This window comes from Gossypium hirsutum, chromosome D06 (assembly GCF_007990345.1).
Source record: "Gossypium hirsutum isolate 1008001.06 chromosome D06, Gossypium_hirsutum_v2.1, whole genome shotgun sequence".
In the NCBI taxonomy this organism is placed as follows: Eukaryota; Viridiplantae; Streptophyta; class Magnoliopsida; order Malvales; family Malvaceae; genus Gossypium; species Gossypium hirsutum.
In genome coordinates this window covers 27091880-27110757 of record NC_053442.1, presented here as the reverse complement: position 1 = coordinate 27110757, position 18878 = coordinate 27091880, and the positions used below count along the sequence as shown (strand labels likewise).

Genomic DNA, 18878 nt, shown 5'->3' with positions numbered 1-18878 from the left:
TAGTTTAATCTCATTATTTTCATAAAAATGAACCTTATAATACTTAGATATTATATAATGAGAGACTTCAACCTCTTTGCCCTGACATAAATTCTTGCCTCCCATTGAACTGCACAACGTCCCAAAACTCATCTTTAAAAGAGGCCTCAAAGTTAAACCTGCATTCATGGATGAACGGTTGTCCATGAAGTTCATAGAAAAAATATTTTACCTCCATCGACAAATTTTTGGTTACTATGTTTAATAGACGTAGTCTAAGCATCAAGAAGTTCCATTGAGTTTAACCTTCTAGGATGCATAATGAAGGAGTCAAGAAGATTATTGTAGAACAAAAAGAGTATAATAGAAGCTTTACAGTGCAATAAAACAAGAATGATACACCTATAATAATGGTAGACAATGTTCTTATCGTGGTGAAGAATACTAAACTCTTTCCCTTGCTACACAAGAGTAGAAATCTACAGTAAAAAGTTAGAGTAAGAAGAAAATCATAAAAGAGGGGTCAAAGCCTAGAAGGAATTTGGAAGAGATTTATGAGAACTCTTGGAGATAAAAAGGTTAAGAGGAAAGGGTGGTATACAGCTAAGGCATAAAACTAAGGGATTTAGGGCTTTTCACAAAGATAGGATCCATTTTTGCTATGACCTGACTTAGGTATTGCAATACCCAAGAGTGGTTATCGTGATACTTGAAAAATTTTAAATACGCCATTCACTAGCCTGCCAGTGATGTCGTGATACCCTGTGATGGATATTGTGATATCACTTCTTCAAATCCCAAGTTTTTTTAAGAATGAAGGGCCACCGAGGAAAAGCTTCGAGTCACAACATATCTTATTTACAAAAAGAGAGTAAGATACATAAAAAGAGATTTAAAGCATTATTTTTAGATGGTCCGTCATTCCATTGAAATGAAATTTCCACAAAGTCCTAGAAACTTTTAACCCTTTGCTTGTTTATCATTGGGTTGATCAAGCCACCTTCAGCAAATGCACAAATCGATCCTACCTTGACTTAAGACATTTCTATATGTTCATTTCGAGCCATTTCTCATCAAAATCCAATCCACTCTGTTTCACCTTCCATAGAATCATCGACGTTGGATATACAAGTTCAACTTCTTCTAAGTTCTCCATTTCCATTTGGTTATGTCTTTGATGGGGTATATCCTCGGTCAGCTTGTGTTGTGGGATCTATTCCTCAATGTCTAAAAAGTATGGTGGCTCTTCCGCATATGACTCACTAGATTTGAATATTTCCTCGATAATACCCAACAAATCATTCAATTCTCCCACCTTTCTCTCTTGTTGGTAGTCGACCCTCAAGTCTTGTGATAGCACTAGAAAAAACATAGGTTTTCCCCCTTACTTATTGGTTAAATTGTGTCCATTTAGTTACCCTTAGCATATATTTTAGCATTCTCAGTTTAGTAAATTGCATTTTATAACTCAGTGAATCCTAACTTATTTTATCCTTAATTTTGCTATCTTATTGCATTAATGTCGCTGCATGAGTTAATTCCAAATTGCATCCAAAATTTTCATCGCACTTGATAGTTGTTTGGATAAGAACCAAAACTGTGTGAGCTGTCTAGTCTGGTATAGCCAACCTGTACGTACAAGGACATAAGAATTTTGAGGAAAGAACACTTGTACTGTTGGAGGAGGACAAAAAAGGTAGACGTGAGAAGAAAAAGGGAGCTTTTTCTCTCCATCATCATCTTCATCATATTACCTTGAAGCTTACGACCATTGCTGCTTAAGCCTCTCATGGGTGAGCCAACATGAAAACTAGATGCAGACTGGCTCCTAACGAGGAGACCTAAGTGCGAGACAAAAGGGAATAGAGAGATTCAGTCGAGTTGTCTAGGGATAATATTCTCCATTTGATTCTTTCTTATTTCTTTCTAAATGCTAGTGATTACTCTATGATTTCTGTTTGTATGGAAATACACATGAGTTCTTGGTTAAATGTTATCTTATTAATGTAACACCCCTAACCCATATCCTTCTCCAGAATAGGGTTATAGAGTATTATCGGAGTTTACAAATTAATTTTCAGACATTTCATTTCATCAAGCATTCAAATTTATAACCAATCAACATCAAAACATTTATGAGCTAACATTAACCAATTTAACTTATACAAGTCATTATAACCAGAATCAAATCATCCAAAATTACCAATAGAACCAATGGATAATCTGATATATCTCCAACAAGCTTCCAACCCAATCGAGCTTTCGGTAATCATTTCAAAACATCTAATAATTATACCTATTACCAATAATAATTCAATTTCAATAATAAAACACACATATATATATAATATTAATTACCAAATAGCATTCACTTCTATTAAAATTATATAAAATATAGTTCATACGAACTTACCAGGCTAAATTGCAGAAATAGCAAAATTGAGGGACATTTTGGAAAATTTCTATTTTTCTTGAATTTCCACCCAATCTTGATCTAAATTAATATTTCATTCAATTTACTAATTTAAATAATAAAACAATTCATTTCATGCAATTTGGTCACTTTTTGACATTTTTACAAATTTACCCTTAAAGTTTCATATTTGTTCAATTTAGTCCCTGAACCTAAACATGTAAATTGGTCATTTTTAATGAAAACTCATGCTAGTTGAATAATCATATATTTTCCTCCTCCTCCTCTCCATTCCACATCCTTAATGTATATAACATGCTTATATGTAACATTATCTATAATTTCACCATTTATTTATATATTCATTCAAAGTTGTCCACTTGAGTCATAGTCACTAAATTATTTATATCTTGAGCTAAAGAACTCCAAATTGAGATTAGTTAGTTTTATCTAAAACTAGAATCACATATATTATTACCATAAAATTTTTAGAATTTTTGGTTTAGCCAATCAGTACATTTTATTCTTTAAAGTCACCTCTGTTCTACTGTCTAACAGTTCCAACCCTTCTTCACTAAAACTTAATTATCTCATTGTAAAAAAATTGGATGATATCCTTGTTTATTTTTATTGAAAATAGACTATTTAAATATTTTAAACATATAAATTATAACCCATAATTATATTTTTACAATTTTTTATGATTTTCCAAAGTCATAACAGGGGAACCCGAAATCATTCTGACATTGTCTCACAAAATCTATTATATCTCATGATTTAGAATTCCATTACTTACAACGTTTCTTATATGAGAAACTAGACTTAGTAAGATTTAATTCCATATTTTTTTCATCCTCTAATTTCATTTGCACAATTTATGGTGATTTTTCAAAGTTAACCTACTGCTGTTGTCCAAAACTGTTTTAGTGCAAAATGTTAATTACGAAAAGGTTAGGCTATAACCATTGAGAATTTGATTCTGTAAACAATGTTGGAATGTATCCCCGACCAAAACCAACTCCCTCAAATTAAGAACATGACCACCTTTAGCCTTAAAAGCGTTGACATGCGTCATAGACACTTTCTCGAGGAAGAAACCATTTAGTGGGAAAACCAAAACCAAAACTAAGCTTACTCACCAGCCTAATATATTTATCCTTCCTCAAATAAAGATTATAAATCTTATTTTTGATAAAAGGCACGCAACCAGATCTCATGCTGAAGTGGTCCTCACCAAAAAAAGCTCTAGATCTTTGAACCTTGAGTTGATAAAATCTCTGAAAGACTCCAAAAAGTGGATTCTCATTATCAATGCAACAGTGAATGAAGAATTCCACCAAGTTCCACCAGGACATGGCAAATAATTGGCCTGGTGCAATACCGTAGCTGTTAATTACGAACAAGACGAAAGGCAAGATAAAACTTAGGGAACTGTCGCTAAAATGACATCGATCGAGAAACTAGAAATCATACGCAAATTTCAGAGGCCTCAGGCTCCTTATAATCGAATCATTTCTTCTTTCGTGGTTTTGTAATCACAAACCTCAGCCTCTGTGAATGATGAGAATTCACGAGAAATGAATCTAATAGTTTGGTCATGCCCCTTTGTCTGATGGTGGTTCTTCTCATGGTAGAGAAGTAGAATTAAATATTTAAAAGGACAAAAGTGGAAAGGATTACCTTTAAGAAAAAAATTAGGAAAGAAAGACAAAGATTGCAGACGATTTCAATAAATAAAATTTAGGGTTTCGAATGATTTTGCAAAGTGATCGATGAAGAGTTTCAGTACTGCTTTTATGAAAACAACTTGCTTAGGAAGCTATTCCAAGAAGGAGAAAATGTTAATGTATGTTTTACATATGTCTTAAGGAAGTAAGTGAAATGTTTAGGAACTTTGGGGTGACAGTTAAAATTCAAAGGGGTAGCCAACTTATAGTACGTGTCTGGCGGAAAATCAGTAGTATTGTATTCAAGTGTAATCCTTCAAGTTAGAAATTTCGAGGAAGAAATTTTTTTAAGTGAGAGAGAGTTGTAACAACCCGCCTGGTGAAGCCCTAGTGCTCGAGTGTTGTTTAGGATTAAGAATTGTGGAATAGCTTTTGAGTAAGTATGGTGTTGGATTGAACCAAGAGGTCGAAGTCTATGGGTACGCCCTTGGATGAAGTCTTGGTAAGGCGAACAAGCCGGAGGAAAATAGTAGCGTGGTTCTGCCTGCCCAAATAGTACTTTGGAGAATGGATTTGGGCAGACCGTTAACATTTAGGATATTCAAGAAACATGTGTCAGAATGTGAGACATTTATAGGAGTGAAACTTAGTAAAGTGTTGAGGAATTTTGAAAGAAGAAAGTGGAATATTGCCATAAGGCGTTACATACCAAGTTTGGCTACTTAAGGTACTGATTATATTCTAATAAGATGGTTAGGAACAAACGATAAATTTGACCCAGAAATATTAATTTACAAATATAACCATGAATTGTCACACACATTTTCTTACAGTTGTAAACCACCCATATGGCAAACATAATGGGATTTTGACGCAATATTTAGATAGTCAAAATTTTAAAAAGGGGAAATTTTTCCACCTTCTCCAAGAAGTATTTCCCTGATCTAGATCTAAAACAATCTAAAGTGCTTCCTTCCATTAAAAAGATGAAGATGTTGATCTGGATCCTCACCTATGAGTGCTTCATGTCAAGGTAACATCGATAGTCTTCCCTGCTATGTTGTGGAAAAAGAGTAAGTTTGAGAAAATGGGTAAGGTAAAGGACATACAGCAGTAGTGGAGGATTGAATTGTTAGTGATTACAAAAAAATAGGTATAGGAGTGAATTTTGACGAGCTTCTGTGCTCCGTAACAGTGGTTTTTTTCGATCTTCCAAAAAAAGCCTGGACCTAAAGCTTTGGAGCTGAGAAACATGAAAGTAAGGTGAGTCCCTAGATGGAATCTTGCATGTGTATTATTCTTATCTAGAAACTTCTATGCTAGGTTAATACGACCTCGGCCATATCATGTCACGAGACAATTCGACGGCATTAGAATTGGCCTACGCTCGAGGGTCCCAAGTGCAAAATGAGGCCTTAATCTCAGATTGTTAACTTGGTTGCTGGAATTATTGAGGAATCAAGGACTTACGATCCAAACATGCCATGCATTCTACTTCCAACTCATTTCTGGTTTTCTTTAGCTGGCAAGTATCATTTGGTATCAAAGCTTTTTAGATTAAGTACATTTTTATCATTTTTATACTCCCAGAATTATAAAAAAAATAAAAAAATTGAATTAAAAAAATTCGTGTGTAAAAAAAGTGTTGTGTATATAAGTTGGAAAAATACAAAAGTGAAATACAAAAGTGGGAGTTTGATTTTGAGCATTTCGACAAAAGAAAAGTTAGCTTTCAAAAGTGTTTTTGACATTCCCGATCTTTCTTGTTTGTTCTTAAAGAAACCGTTTTTGTAGCCACACTCTTCAAAAAAATATTTCAGCCTACCTAGTTACCTTGCATCAATCCTAATATTTTTAGCCTTTGAAGCCGAACCACAAGTTTTCTTATAAGTCTAAGGAAATCTCTAAGAACTTCGAGAGGTGAATTTGAGTGATAAAATGCATAGAGAGGAGAGTTCATTATATGAGGTAAAAGCCAAATAATCGAGTGCAAACACGAGGGGAGTGTCATCTTTTATTTTCTTTGCGAGAGATTAGTGAGGATTTTTGAATTTGGTGAGACTTATTATTTATTTAATTCTTCTTTTGTTTTCTAATCCTTTGCTGAAATAATGTCTCAAGAAATTTTTGAGTTAGAATTCCAAATGTGGGAGCAAGAAATGAAAAGGATTCTGCCATCTAAATTCCAGCAAATACAAAAAGAGTTAGATTGTAAAAAAACAAGATCGTCAAGGAGTCCATCGTCATCATCAAGGAGTCCACAGTTATTTTCAAGGAGTCCATCGTCATCGTCAAGGACTCCATCATCATCATCAAGGAGTCCATCGTCATCGTCAAGGAGTTCGTCTTCCTATGAATTCTTAAGAAGAGAACCAAGTCATGATTCCTATTCGTCGAGGAATTCAAGTCGGAGTAAAGAGAACCACGAGTTCGAAGACTTTCGAGGATACAATCAATAAGGCATAAGCATCTCTTCAAGTACATCAAGATACTCATCTGTGGAGGTTCAATCGTGGAGAGCTGGTTGTGTCTCATATGTAAATCTGTTCCCTCTTACCCGACAAAAATCTTCTCATTTTGATTCTTCCACATTAACCCCATATTGTAATAAGAACGTGAAAGAAAAGAACATTGAAAGAAAAGAAAGGCAAGAGTTTTTAATGAAAACAAATGAGTGAAAAATAAAAGAGATTGAAAGAAAAAGAGAGCTTGAACGAAAAGAGCCAGAAAAGAATTTTGAAAAAGAGTTTGAAAATAAAAACAAGAAAAACGAGAGAGAAAGAAAAGATACGGTGAGAAATGACTGTGTCAATGAGATTTCAAAAACAAAAGAGATTGTGAAAAAAGAGAAAGAGCTAGAAAAAGAAACGAGTGAAGAAAATATTCAAACACAAGGGAGGAATATTTTTGCTAATCTCCACTCGATTTTGCCTTGTGATTTCTCTTCGTTACAGGTTTATAAATTTCCAACCCAAGATAAGTTCCAGCTTCACTACCTTGCCAATGAACGTCGATTTCAAGTGATCGAAAAGGGTAAGTTGGATGGTGAGAATATTTTTCAAACTTACGAAGGAAAGTCAGGTAAGAAACCTCTTGACATTCAACCTTGTTTGACTTTTGTTGAAAAATTCGGCCATTTTGTTTGTCTCAAAGAAAGTTCTTTTAATCGTTTGTTTTGTTGTTTAACCTTGAATGGAATTGATGTATCTGTTTTGAAAGGTGACTTGCATAACTTCTTTTATCTTTTGCTTTGTGTTAAAAATGCTCAATGATGTGAGCTTCATTGCTGAACCTATTTCGAATAGTGTATTGACATATTTCTATCATCATTTGATTCATGTTGATTCAAACCACATCAAATTGCAAAATGTTGTGGACGTTGATGACATTGCTCCACTTATAAGTCAGCAAAACATGATTGTCGCATGCGATCAAAGGTATTCATGTAAAACACCTAATTTGCTTGTTTCGATTGTTACATGAATTCTTTTAATCATTGCAAGGAAATTTTGTGGATACCGTTGCTTGTTCGAATGTATTTTGAAAGTTTTAATTGCTTGAACAGATCCATGCCTAATTCCTATTTGTCTAGCATGTTTGCATTGTTTTTGAATGAAAGGTTTTCATTGTATTCAAAAACAAGTGATCAGAACCATGTGCTCAAACCTGGAACATGTTTTCCTAGGCTATCATTACGAGAAGGTGAGCATCATAGTACTACCTTGTATAAACATATAGGCCTCTTTCATTTGTTCTGTGACTTAACGTTATTTTTAAATAAAGTGTGTGAACTATGATTGCGGGAATTTTTGTTCTCCACTATGGGTGAACAGATTCAAGTATGACTTACATGTTTATAACTTTCAATGACTTTATGACTTGCATGTTTATACCTTATTTTTGATCCCGGAATTATTGTTTTATGTTTTTGTTTAAGGGGTTTGAACGATGGAATTTTCTTTTCCAAGATTTTAACTGCCGAATGCTTTGTGATTCTGATTTGTTGCCATCTTTGAAGTTTTTGGTTCAAATTGATAAGGTAAGATCCATTCATAACCTTTAGTCTGGCATTGGTTCATGCGTTCCATTCTTAAATTGGAAACCAACTAGTTATTTTGTTCCCGTAACTTATATTGTCACTAATTTGTTTGAATTTTGTGTAGGTGACAATTTCAAATGGCATCCTTCTAAAGAGGGAGGACATGCAAATAACCTTTTATCTTTTCAGACCCTTTGTGATTCTCACATTTTTGGAAGCAATTTTGTCAGGTTCCTAAACAAAATGGTTCACGATCTTGAAAGATTTTTCACGAGCAAATGGCCTGATTTGAGGACAAATCATTTTCAAGAGGGAGGCTATGTTACGACCTTAGCCACATCATGTCACGAGACAATTTGATGGCATCAAAATTGGCCTACGCTCAAGGGTCCCAAGTGCAAAATGAGGCCTTAATCTCAGATTGTTAACTTGGTTGCTGGAATTATTGAGCAATCAAGGACTTACGATCCAAACATGCCATGCATTCTACTTCTAGCTCATTTCTGGTTTTCTTTAGCTTGCAAGTTTAATGGCTGGAATAAATAAATTAATTTAGTTATAGTTATTATAGTTAGTTAATTAAAGTTCCATAAATATGTCATGGTTTTAAACATCAATAATTAGAGTTTAAATGTGTCAAAATTTGGACATTTTAAATATTTTTTAAGTTTATTAATTCTGTCCAATTTCATACAGCTTTAATTCTTGTTTTCAATTAGGACAACATTCATACATGTTTAATTCTGATTTATTAAATATGTTCTTATTTGGACAGATTTAATACATGTTATGAAGTTAGCTTTCTTAAATGTGTAATACTCTAATACATATTTATTTGTGAGCTAAAGTAAGTGTTTAATGTGTTTTATAGGTTGTTTAAATGGGGGCTGGAAATTCATTCATGTGGCTGAACCATGAACCTTGCTGATTTATTGAAGTTCAATAATCTGGAGAATGCACTTGATTGTGCATGTTCATTTGGGAGCTGATCTCAGCTGGATATTCATGTTCATTCAAGCTACTTTAAGGAGAGCAAGTACCTGGACAATTTATGCACCAATAGCAATAATGAGTACATGCACATACGGTTTTCAAAGAAGCATCCATTCATGTTTTGGTGTACCAAGAATCAGCCTTCAATGTGGGTACATTGTGACTGATTGTATGGTATTCAAATACGTCTCCAGCAATACTTAAGGTGAAAGAAATCTTGGCATTTAATGGAGACGCATGAATAGTGTTAAGGAGAGGAGTATTCGGTTCATGCCTGGAAGCATTCATGTACAATATTTAAGGGTTTCCAACCTCATTAATTCAGCCAATGTATCAGCACATTCATGCATCGAAAGAAGGGGGAATGAATCAACTAGATGCAAACTGTCCATTCACGTGTTCAAGACACATTAAAGATTCAATTAAGGAAAATGCATGTCCACGCACCTATCATTCAGCCAGGGGGATTGAATAGGAGTTAAGGGCTGAACATTCATGGAACTTAAGGAAACCTTCATGGCTAAGTATACATGCATGCACCAAGGTGGAAGAAAGTGTCCATTCGGCTAGTGCCTGAGTTAGCCAAATTCAAGAACCGATTTAATGCTTTAAGAGTGAACATTTTTAATAGTTGTGTGAACACATTTATGCCGAATTTAAATGGTCATTCTCTGTGTCTATATATAGCTTGTAATAGGTCATTTTCAAGGTTACATTACTGAACTTTTGTCATTTGAATGAAATATAAACTTTGTGAGTTTTCAGCTCTCATTGTTCTTCGGGATTCAAACTGACTTATCTAGCTTTGCTAGTGGCATCCACCTTGAATTCTTTCTTGAACTTATCACCCTATGACTGTGGCGTTCATCCCTTATACCGTTGGTTCCTATCTTACTAGATAGCAGGTCTCGGTTCTATCCAGCTTTCTGCCAATCACCTTAAAAAATTTAAGAATTGGATCCTTAATTTCTATTGAGGGTTTTTTCTTGTTTTAAGCTCGTTTAAAAAAAAACCATCCTTCCATTAATCTATCTTTTTATCTGCTGTTTTTACTATCTTCTTTCTTTAAATTAACCTATTTGTTAAGTAAAACAAGAACTGTTTAATTTGACGATTGGGCATTTCAAAGACTCAATTACACCCCGTAAGCGAGTTCGTATCATAGGTGACCAAAGCATGAGATTGAATCTACTAAAGTATGATGTGATGAATCTGTTAAGAAATGTAAGGCTTTTGAATCTAAATGACTATGGTGTGCTTATGTCTGAAAGTAAGAATGAGTCTTATAGAAAGTGCAAGTGTGTTCGGTAAGCATAATAATGTCTGTCATGAGTGAGTTGATACATGATCACTCTGTGTCTGTCTCTGGAGTTGTCAAAGGGGTCCATCAAGACTAAAGACACAAATCTCTAAAAGGACAAGGCCATGGCCATGGCATTAAAGAAGACTATATCGTGTAAGACCATAAATGGTTATGGCCAATGGCACTAAAAAAGATCATGTTGTCTAAGGGCCAGTTCTTTATTGCTTTTGAGAAGTGCTTTTGAGAAGTGCTTTTGAGAAATTTGAGTCTTTGGCATTGCTGTCAAAAAGTGCTTTTGAAGAATAAAATGTCCATTTTAGACATGAGATTATAAAGTAACAAATATGTATTTAAATAATGTTCAAATTAGTTAATATTATGATATTTTAACAAAAATATAAAAAAATAATTTATTATAACTTATTTTTAATATTTTAATATATAATATTAATTTTAAATATTTCTAAGTAATTAATATTAATTATTTATAAAATTTAATTAGAATATATAAACTATATTTAAATATTTAAATATAAAAATTAAATATTTGTAATTAGATATTGACACGATTATATTATTATAAAAATTATTTTTTATTTTTAATTAATGCTTTGAACACATTTGTATTATTTTATTTTAAAATGTATTTGAATATATAACTCATATTATATACTAACATAACATAGAAAACATAAACCTAATGAATTAAAATATTACATATATTTGGATTAAAGTTTTAAAAAGGGATAATATTTATATACCAAATATAAATACTAAAAATTTGTCAATAGCATTTACAATTTAAAGTGAATTCATTAATCTAGATGCTATAGCATCTCTTGTTAATTCCATTTCAAAACCACTTGAATTGTTTGATTCACCGTCATCATCACCATCATCATCGTCGTCGTCGTCATCATCACTTTCTCGACCATGCGCATTTTCTGAATCAATAATATTCTCATATGCCTAGTCAATATCTTCGTATTCCATAAAATCTGCATCATTTCGACCGACATGTTTTCGGATAAAATTGTGTATCGTCATTGTAACAACAACGATCATCGTTTGCTTCTCAAAACAATAACTTGGCATATCCCTTAAAATGACCCATTTTTTCTTCAAAACACCAAAAGTTCATTCAATCATGCTAAGTAATGATGAATGTGAATGATTGAATACCTTTTCTTTACCAGATACCGGTCTACCTCTACGAAATTCAGGTAAATGATATCGCTGACCTTTATATGGTCCAAGATAACCTTTCATTTGAGGATATCCAAATCACAAAAGATAATATTTTCCTACAAGTCATAATATAACAAACAATTAATCATATTACTTTATTAAAATGATCAATACCAGAACTTATACTTTATTATTTAAAAAATCACACATAAAAAAATCTAACCATTTGGTGGGTGCGGAAATTTGTATTTTGGATCTCGAATTGCATCAAAAAATATTCTAGTGTCATGTGCCGATTCTTCCAATCCAGCCATGACAAAGGTAAAACACAATTAAAATCACATACTGCCATAACATTTTGAGTCGGGATACCTTTTCTTCCAATATAGGGAATTTGTTCATTTGGTGGAAGAATAGCGGCAATGTGAGTACCATCGATTGCACCAATGCAATCCTGAACAAATAATCATATTACTCTCGTGCATATTTTTAGTCAACCAAATATATTAAAATATAATAATATAAAATTAAATATTAACCTTAAAATGCGGCATATATCTAGAATCATTACGTATTTGTTCGGGTATTGAGCTAAAAAAAGGAACTTCGGGTGCAATTAGATCAGTGGCCATCCTTGAAACTTTCTCAAGCACAATTGCAAAGTGTCGACTTATTGTTGATCCAGACCTCTGAAATCTTTCTCGACATTGGGAAACTTTTGCGCCGATGCCCAAGATGTATAAAAAAAACCCAACATTTCAGTAGAAGATATGTTTCTTGAAATTTGCAAGTTGTATCTTGTCTCCAAAACTCTCAACAAACTTGTGAATACCATTTTAGACATCCTAAAATTAACCATACAACGTGATTCATGACCATCGAGGATCTCTCGGATCCATGTCTCACCTAACTGTTTTGAATCCATGCATGGTTGCCTCAATATATACTTCTCGTAATATAATTGCACGGAAGAAGATGCAGCAACAAATAATCGATTAAAACATTCCATGCGTTGTAAAATCTCTTTCTTTTCCCTTTCATCATCATTTTCATCACCGCTGTAATTCTCAACTATACTCATCATCTGTGAATAAATTTTATATCCAAAATCATATATAAAAAACTATTGATAAAAATAATTTAGTATAAATAAGTAGAACATAAATTCAATATCCAAAGACCAAACATAAACAACTATTAATAAAACTAGATTACACATAAATAAGTAGAACATAAATTCAATGTCCAAAAACCAAACATAAATAACTATTGATAAAACTAGTTTAGCATTGTTGTTTAGTCACATAATAGATATCTCTGAACCCTAGAAGATCAGAAAGTGTTCAACTATCCTCCATTTCCGACTTAAGCCACAAAGCTCTAATCTTGGGATTAATTGATAAAAACATAATTCACTTGTCCTTATTGAGCAATAATTTAAGTGCGAAAAAGTATAGCAGACTAGCTTCTGGATCTTCTTTCGACATGCTGTCAAGCACCTTGACTGCTTGTGGAATACCATATGGATCCATAACAAGAGTCAAACTAGATGTGGCTTGACTCATATTGTCAGCTGCATTGCATACTTTTTCTATTTTTCTCAGGGTTTTTTCTTTTTTGACCGTTCCCATCAATTTGAACATCATTTGAAATGTGAACATCACTTAAAATATGAACATCATTTCTCATATTTTCTTCTTCATTCTCTTCAGGTATTTCGTTGGTAACATCCTCAAAAAAATCAGTCCGAAGTGTACCAGAAGAAGGTGCCCATGGTTTATCACCTGTTGCAACTATCCCCATGAACATTTGATCCAACTTTCCTTTGAATTCAGGATCAATGCCCGAAGTTCAAAATTTTTAAGCTTCAGGCACATCCTACATTTAAATGATAGTTTAATAACAGCAATTATCAATAACCTCATAAATAAGAAAACACAAAAATATTCAGAATTGTTAATGTACCTATAGCCTACTCTCCCACCAATCATCCGATGCATCAACGGTTCTTTTTATAGGATTCCACCCTAGACCAGTATCTTCGCCTTTAAGTTTCTTCCAAGCTTTCCATTCTTTTTTGGGGCATCCCACCTATTTTTAAGTTGTCTTTGTGAAAAACTCTTTCCCGTTTCTTTCTCAAAGTTGGTCATTATTTTCAACCATCCATCTTTTGTGAAATGAGTACCAGGCCTATTGCCTTTTAATATCTCTTTAATACAAATATCACAAAATTTTTCTGTCAATCTCTTATCCCACATTGCTTTCACCTTTTCACCACTAACTTCAACTGCCGAAGCACTAATCTATTGTGTATACCAATAGATTCGTTTTAGCCAGTAAAACAATCAAGAAAATCAAATGTCACATAAGTATATTAGTTTACATGTGTATCAAAATATTTTCCTCTAATATTAATTTTACCAAAAAATGGACCCGACAGTAAATGTTATATGTCTTTATTATATTACCAATATCCAATGAAACTTCAATAAATTAGCCTAACAGCAATAACATGGCTAGCTCCCATTGTCTATAGAGGTAAAGCTCATTTCTTTAAGAAAAAAGAAAAATAGAATTTTGCAAATTGATACATCAATGTTAACTGCATCTAACTATTTAGAATCCAAGGCAAAAACAATGAAAGAAACGTAATAAATGGGTTTTACTTTGTCAAGTCTAAGAACCAAGGAATTCTAGAATAGGTTGATTGAGAATAAGCTGAAAATAGTTAAGGAGAAATAAAATAAACCAAATCAATCATTTACAAAAGATATTGTACTTACTATTGATTTAATCAATAAATTCACTATTATACCAAAAGTGTCATTTACAAAAGATATTGTACCAAATCAATCCATTTATTTATCAATAAATTAAACCAAATCAATCATTTATCAATAAATTCACAATCCAAAGCTGGGTAATTCAGTTACATCTCTAAGGCCAAAGCTATCATATTGTTAGATATAATTAGATTTAAACATTAGTTTAACTACTTATTAAAGTTCAAATTTTAAATTTAAAAAATAAACTTAAACAAGAAATAAAATATATTTTTCTAAATAGATCAAACATAAAATTTTTATATCTGAATCCAACCTTTGTTTTATACTGTCTAACACTTTTTCAAAAACACCACAACACATTCTACAAACAAATAAATCCAAGAAAACATTTCTGCTAAATTAAAAAAAAATAAGAAGGTAATATTTTTTTTTCTTTTTTGAAAACATCAAATTGAACTATTATTTAGAAAACATACGACAAACAAAAAAAAAACAAAACCATGGCCCAAACATAAGTCTCTGCTCCATTCCACCAACAAACACAACAAAAATCAGGTTAGACTTTTGAAAACATTAGAGAAAATAGTACAAAAGCTTAAAATAAAGATTTTGGTTATGCCTTGGCTAGTTTTGAGCTAAAAAGGATGGGGAGAGATGTCGGAAAGGAGTTAACAGAAATTCTTGCCTGGAAAACAGTAGCTGGATTGATGAAAATAAGAATGAGTTGTTTCAAACTGGTTTGAGAGAGGCCACAGTTGACTGGTAACTTATCAGGGATTGAATAATGCATACATTTATATTAGTTTTTGATAGGAAAATGGAGAAGCAACCGTTGAAGATGAGGGCGGTGGTATAAGTCACCGTTCCAACAGAAGATTATGAGTGGTCTGTGGAAGGATCTGCTTGTTCCTTTTGTAGGAGCTTACAGTTAGGTCCAGAACTTGAAAGAAAAGAAAAGGAGAAATTGGAACACATGTATGAAAACGTCAAGTAGCCTTGGTAGTAATGCAACCAGCAGCAAGGAATTGAATAAATGCAACAAATAAGAGTACTATTGGTTTAAAAAACAATCAGCACTAGCAAGTAAATTTGACCAGAAAAACAGGCAAACATTAACTGTAATATCTAAGGAAAAAAGAATACAAGATTATAGTTTAAGATAAAAGATAGCTGATGACTTTTGAACTTTTGTAATGCCAAAAATGCCAGCCAAAACATTTCAAAAAGCCAAATACATAGTCAAACAAGAACTGATTAGGATAATGAGAACTTTTCGAATGTGCGAAAACAAAGACACAAATAGCCTGGGCAGCAATGCATTAATCAAACTTAGGAATATTAATTCAAGACCACTAACAATCAATTCCAAAATGATCTTTAAGGAACCATAAACATGAAACGACAACACAAACACAAATCCGTAAACATGCGTAGGATTCATTAAAAGAAAAAAGTACATATGCGTTTGTGTGTGTGTGTGCATGTATATATATTTACAGTCTAGTTTTAGTTTCCAAGGAAAAAGATCAAAAGGAAACAAATAATAATGTAAACTGAAAGTCTAAAAAATAACCTTTACTCATACTCCACAACAATCTCATATCCATCGAAACTGTAAACCAGTTGAAACCCCCATTTTAAGTATTATCCAGTTTGGCACAACAATGTTCTAATTATTTGCAGAAAAAAGAATAGAAATCGAAAAGATGAGACTTCATCATCAATCAATCACAATTCAAACTGTTTACCAAGTAAACCACCAAATTCAGCAGGAAAAGAAAATCAAAGCAACATCATTTATCAATTATCGACTCCACATTTGAAATTCGAAATACAAAAATCAAGATATATACTTCATGCAATCAAATTTATCATATTCCACTGTAGCTAAGGCTCCAATCTACTGTTATTCACCTCAAAATGAAATTAGTCAAATAATAAACCACAATTAAAATCTAAGGGAAAGAACATGCAAGTATTCAATCCTCGTGAAATGCAGATGAACATTAAGCTTAAACAACAATTAGAATCTATCACACCCAAATCGACAAAACACGATCTTAATCTTAGACATAAATTATGCGACAAATCGCTGAAAACATTGAAGAGCTAGGCAGGTACAGGTCACGTTTGCATCTAAAAATATCCAACTCTAAGAGCTCAAATAATTGAAATCAATGAGCCGACCAAGAAAGGTCAACGAATAAAAAAGATGAGGAAAAAATTGAAAGAAACATTTAAAGCGATAAAAATCATGAGCCAAAACAGTCAATGAAATGAAATGAATTTTCAAAAAAAAAAAAGATCAAGCAGTTTTGTAAATTCATAAATAGGATACCTTTTAAGCTTTTAAGCACTAGAGGGTTGCCTCAAAGTAGTAGCAGAGGAGGGTTGCCTGAATGAAAAATCAAAATTTTTTTCTTTTCAGCCAAAAGCACGTTTGTGGGAGAAAAAAGATTATGGGAGAAGATGACAAGTTAATTTGGTCAATTTTCAGCCAAAAGCACTTCAAGCTGAAGAAAAGGAGAAATTTTTAGCTTTCTCTTCTCTGATGGTGAAATAATCTGGAGAGAAGGAGGCTGTTCCTCATTCCTTTTAAGGGAAAATGACTTTTTCAATGAAAAGTCCTTTTAAAACGTGCAGAAGAACGGGGCCTAAGACCGTAACAGGTTGGTTATGGCATCATATGGGAAAATTTAAGGAAGGTTATTATCTAACGAGGTTCTTTGTATATCCTGGAATGATGAGGGGCAAACCTTGCAAAGTGTGAGTTTAGGCAAATCCCTTTCGTTTAAAACATCAGCAAAAGGACATTATTTGTGACAAAACTCCGGAAGGGTAAGCCTTTGTGGCGAGTACTTAATGAAAAAGACACATTTGTGAAAATCTTTGGATAAGGAAGTCTTTATGGCTATCTCTGAAAAGGAATGCCTTCGTAATGCCATCTAAAGAATGAACCTTGCGGCAACCATTTGAAAGAAATTCTTCTGTGGTGGACTCTGAACAAAAAAAAAAAAACAAGGAACTCATGGCGAGCTTTTATAAAATGACATATGAAGTCTTTTGAAAAAAATGATAAGTGTGGTGAACTCTGTAGGAAAAGCCCCATAAGAACCAACATAGTAACATGGTAAGAACAATGAGACTAGAGTGCGCTAGAGTATGTGGCGAACCTAGAACATTCTATCTGAAAGGCCCTTTTGCAATGAGAATACCACCTTTTCATGAACATAAGCATATTTTCATTTGGACACTTACCATTTCAATGCATATCTTTAAAACTAACATAATACAATCCAACCAATAGCTTGACACAAGCCTAAGCATTATGAATAACACATGTCAGTGCATCAATTCATAATTCATTTGAATTAACATAAGGTAAGTCATTAAACATGAATAATCTCACTTGAAATCATCAATTTTATGAACTTAGACATACTTTCATTCAACATTTCTTTTTCATTCATTTCCATAGTTTTCATGATATAAGTCATTTGAATGGTTACCATTCCTTCCTTTTTCATGCCCGTTGAACCACTTAGAATAATATTGGATACACAAGAAAGCTCACACAAACTGTGTTAAACATATGGTTGAAACCATTCCTTTTCATCATTGGTCACTCGAGCCATAAATAGGTCTGCTCACACAAGCTGACAGTCAAAATGTAGCTACACGATGTCGCTCACACAAGCTGACGAGTATCCGCAACAAATGTTGGAACTCAGCCATCGGTAGGACATTCAAGACCAGCACCCTCAACATGGTAACCTGGGTCTACTATCACAAGCTGACAGTCGGAATGTAAGCTACACAATGCTGCTTACACAAGTTGATGAGTATCCGAAACAAATGCTGAGCCTAAGGCATTGGTAGAACATTCAGAACCGGAACCCAAAACATGAAAACCCTAATGACATGCCATTTGTATCCTATAGATTCCTAAGGTTTAAACGAGGCTCAATAGTCGTCGTACGTCGTTAGATTTCCATCGTTTCTTTATATGATAAATTGCATAATAATACATAACATATATATTGATTCATTTACATTAGAACACCACATTAAACATTCAGTTTAATCAACATTTAAGTGACTATAGTTCATACGAACTTACCTTGCTAAATTGCATAAATGTCAAAGTGCATGGGTTTTTTGGTAATTTTCCATTCTCCTCGATTTTCCACTCTATCTTGATCTAAATTAATAACTTCATTCAATTTATTCATTTAGATATTAAAAAAAATATTTTATGCCATTTAGTCTTTTTTGAAAATTTTACAAAATTGCCCCTAACATTTTACTTTTATTCAATTTAGTCCCTAAGCTTAAAACATGCAAATTAAATATTTTTATTGCAAACCCATACCAAAAAAATATTAATATAATCCATTTTAGCCAATTTTTACAATAATTTCACATCAAGTCCTTGAACTATTACTATTTCAACAATTTAGTCCTTAATCAGAAAATTCATCAAAAATCACTTAGTAAAATACTTCAAATT

The 18878-nt window shown here is 32.9% G+C and overlaps 1 protein-coding gene across 5 annotated transcripts; it reads right to left on the bottom strand.

Moving 5' to 3' along the window:
• Window positions 1–11113: 11113 nt before the first annotated feature.
• LOC107902001 (uncharacterized) lies at window positions 11114–17114 on the bottom strand. 5 transcript variants are annotated; one of them, XM_041095453.1, is made up of 5 exons: window positions 16707–17114; window positions 12489–12666; window positions 12122–12297; window positions 11955–12036; window positions 11114–11698 (listed from the first exon to the last, which is right to left on the bottom strand). In XM_041095453.1, the coding sequence occupies exons 2-5, from the start codon at window positions 12664–12666 to the stop codon at window positions 11679–11681; spliced, it is 456 nt and encodes a 151-aa protein (XP_040951387.1). In that variant the 5' UTR covers window positions 16707–17114; the 3' UTR covers window positions 11114–11678. The 5 variants fall into 5 exon arrangements, 2 of the variants coding, with proteins under 2 accessions (XP_040951387.1, XP_040951386.1); XM_041095452.1 differs by having other exon boundaries at window positions 11117–11698; window positions 11806–12036; window positions 16707–17108; XR_005914580.1 differs by having other exon boundaries at window positions 11117–11698; window positions 11806–12036; window positions 12154–12666; window positions 16707–17110.
• Between the last annotated feature and the right edge of the window lie 1764 nt (window positions 17115–18878).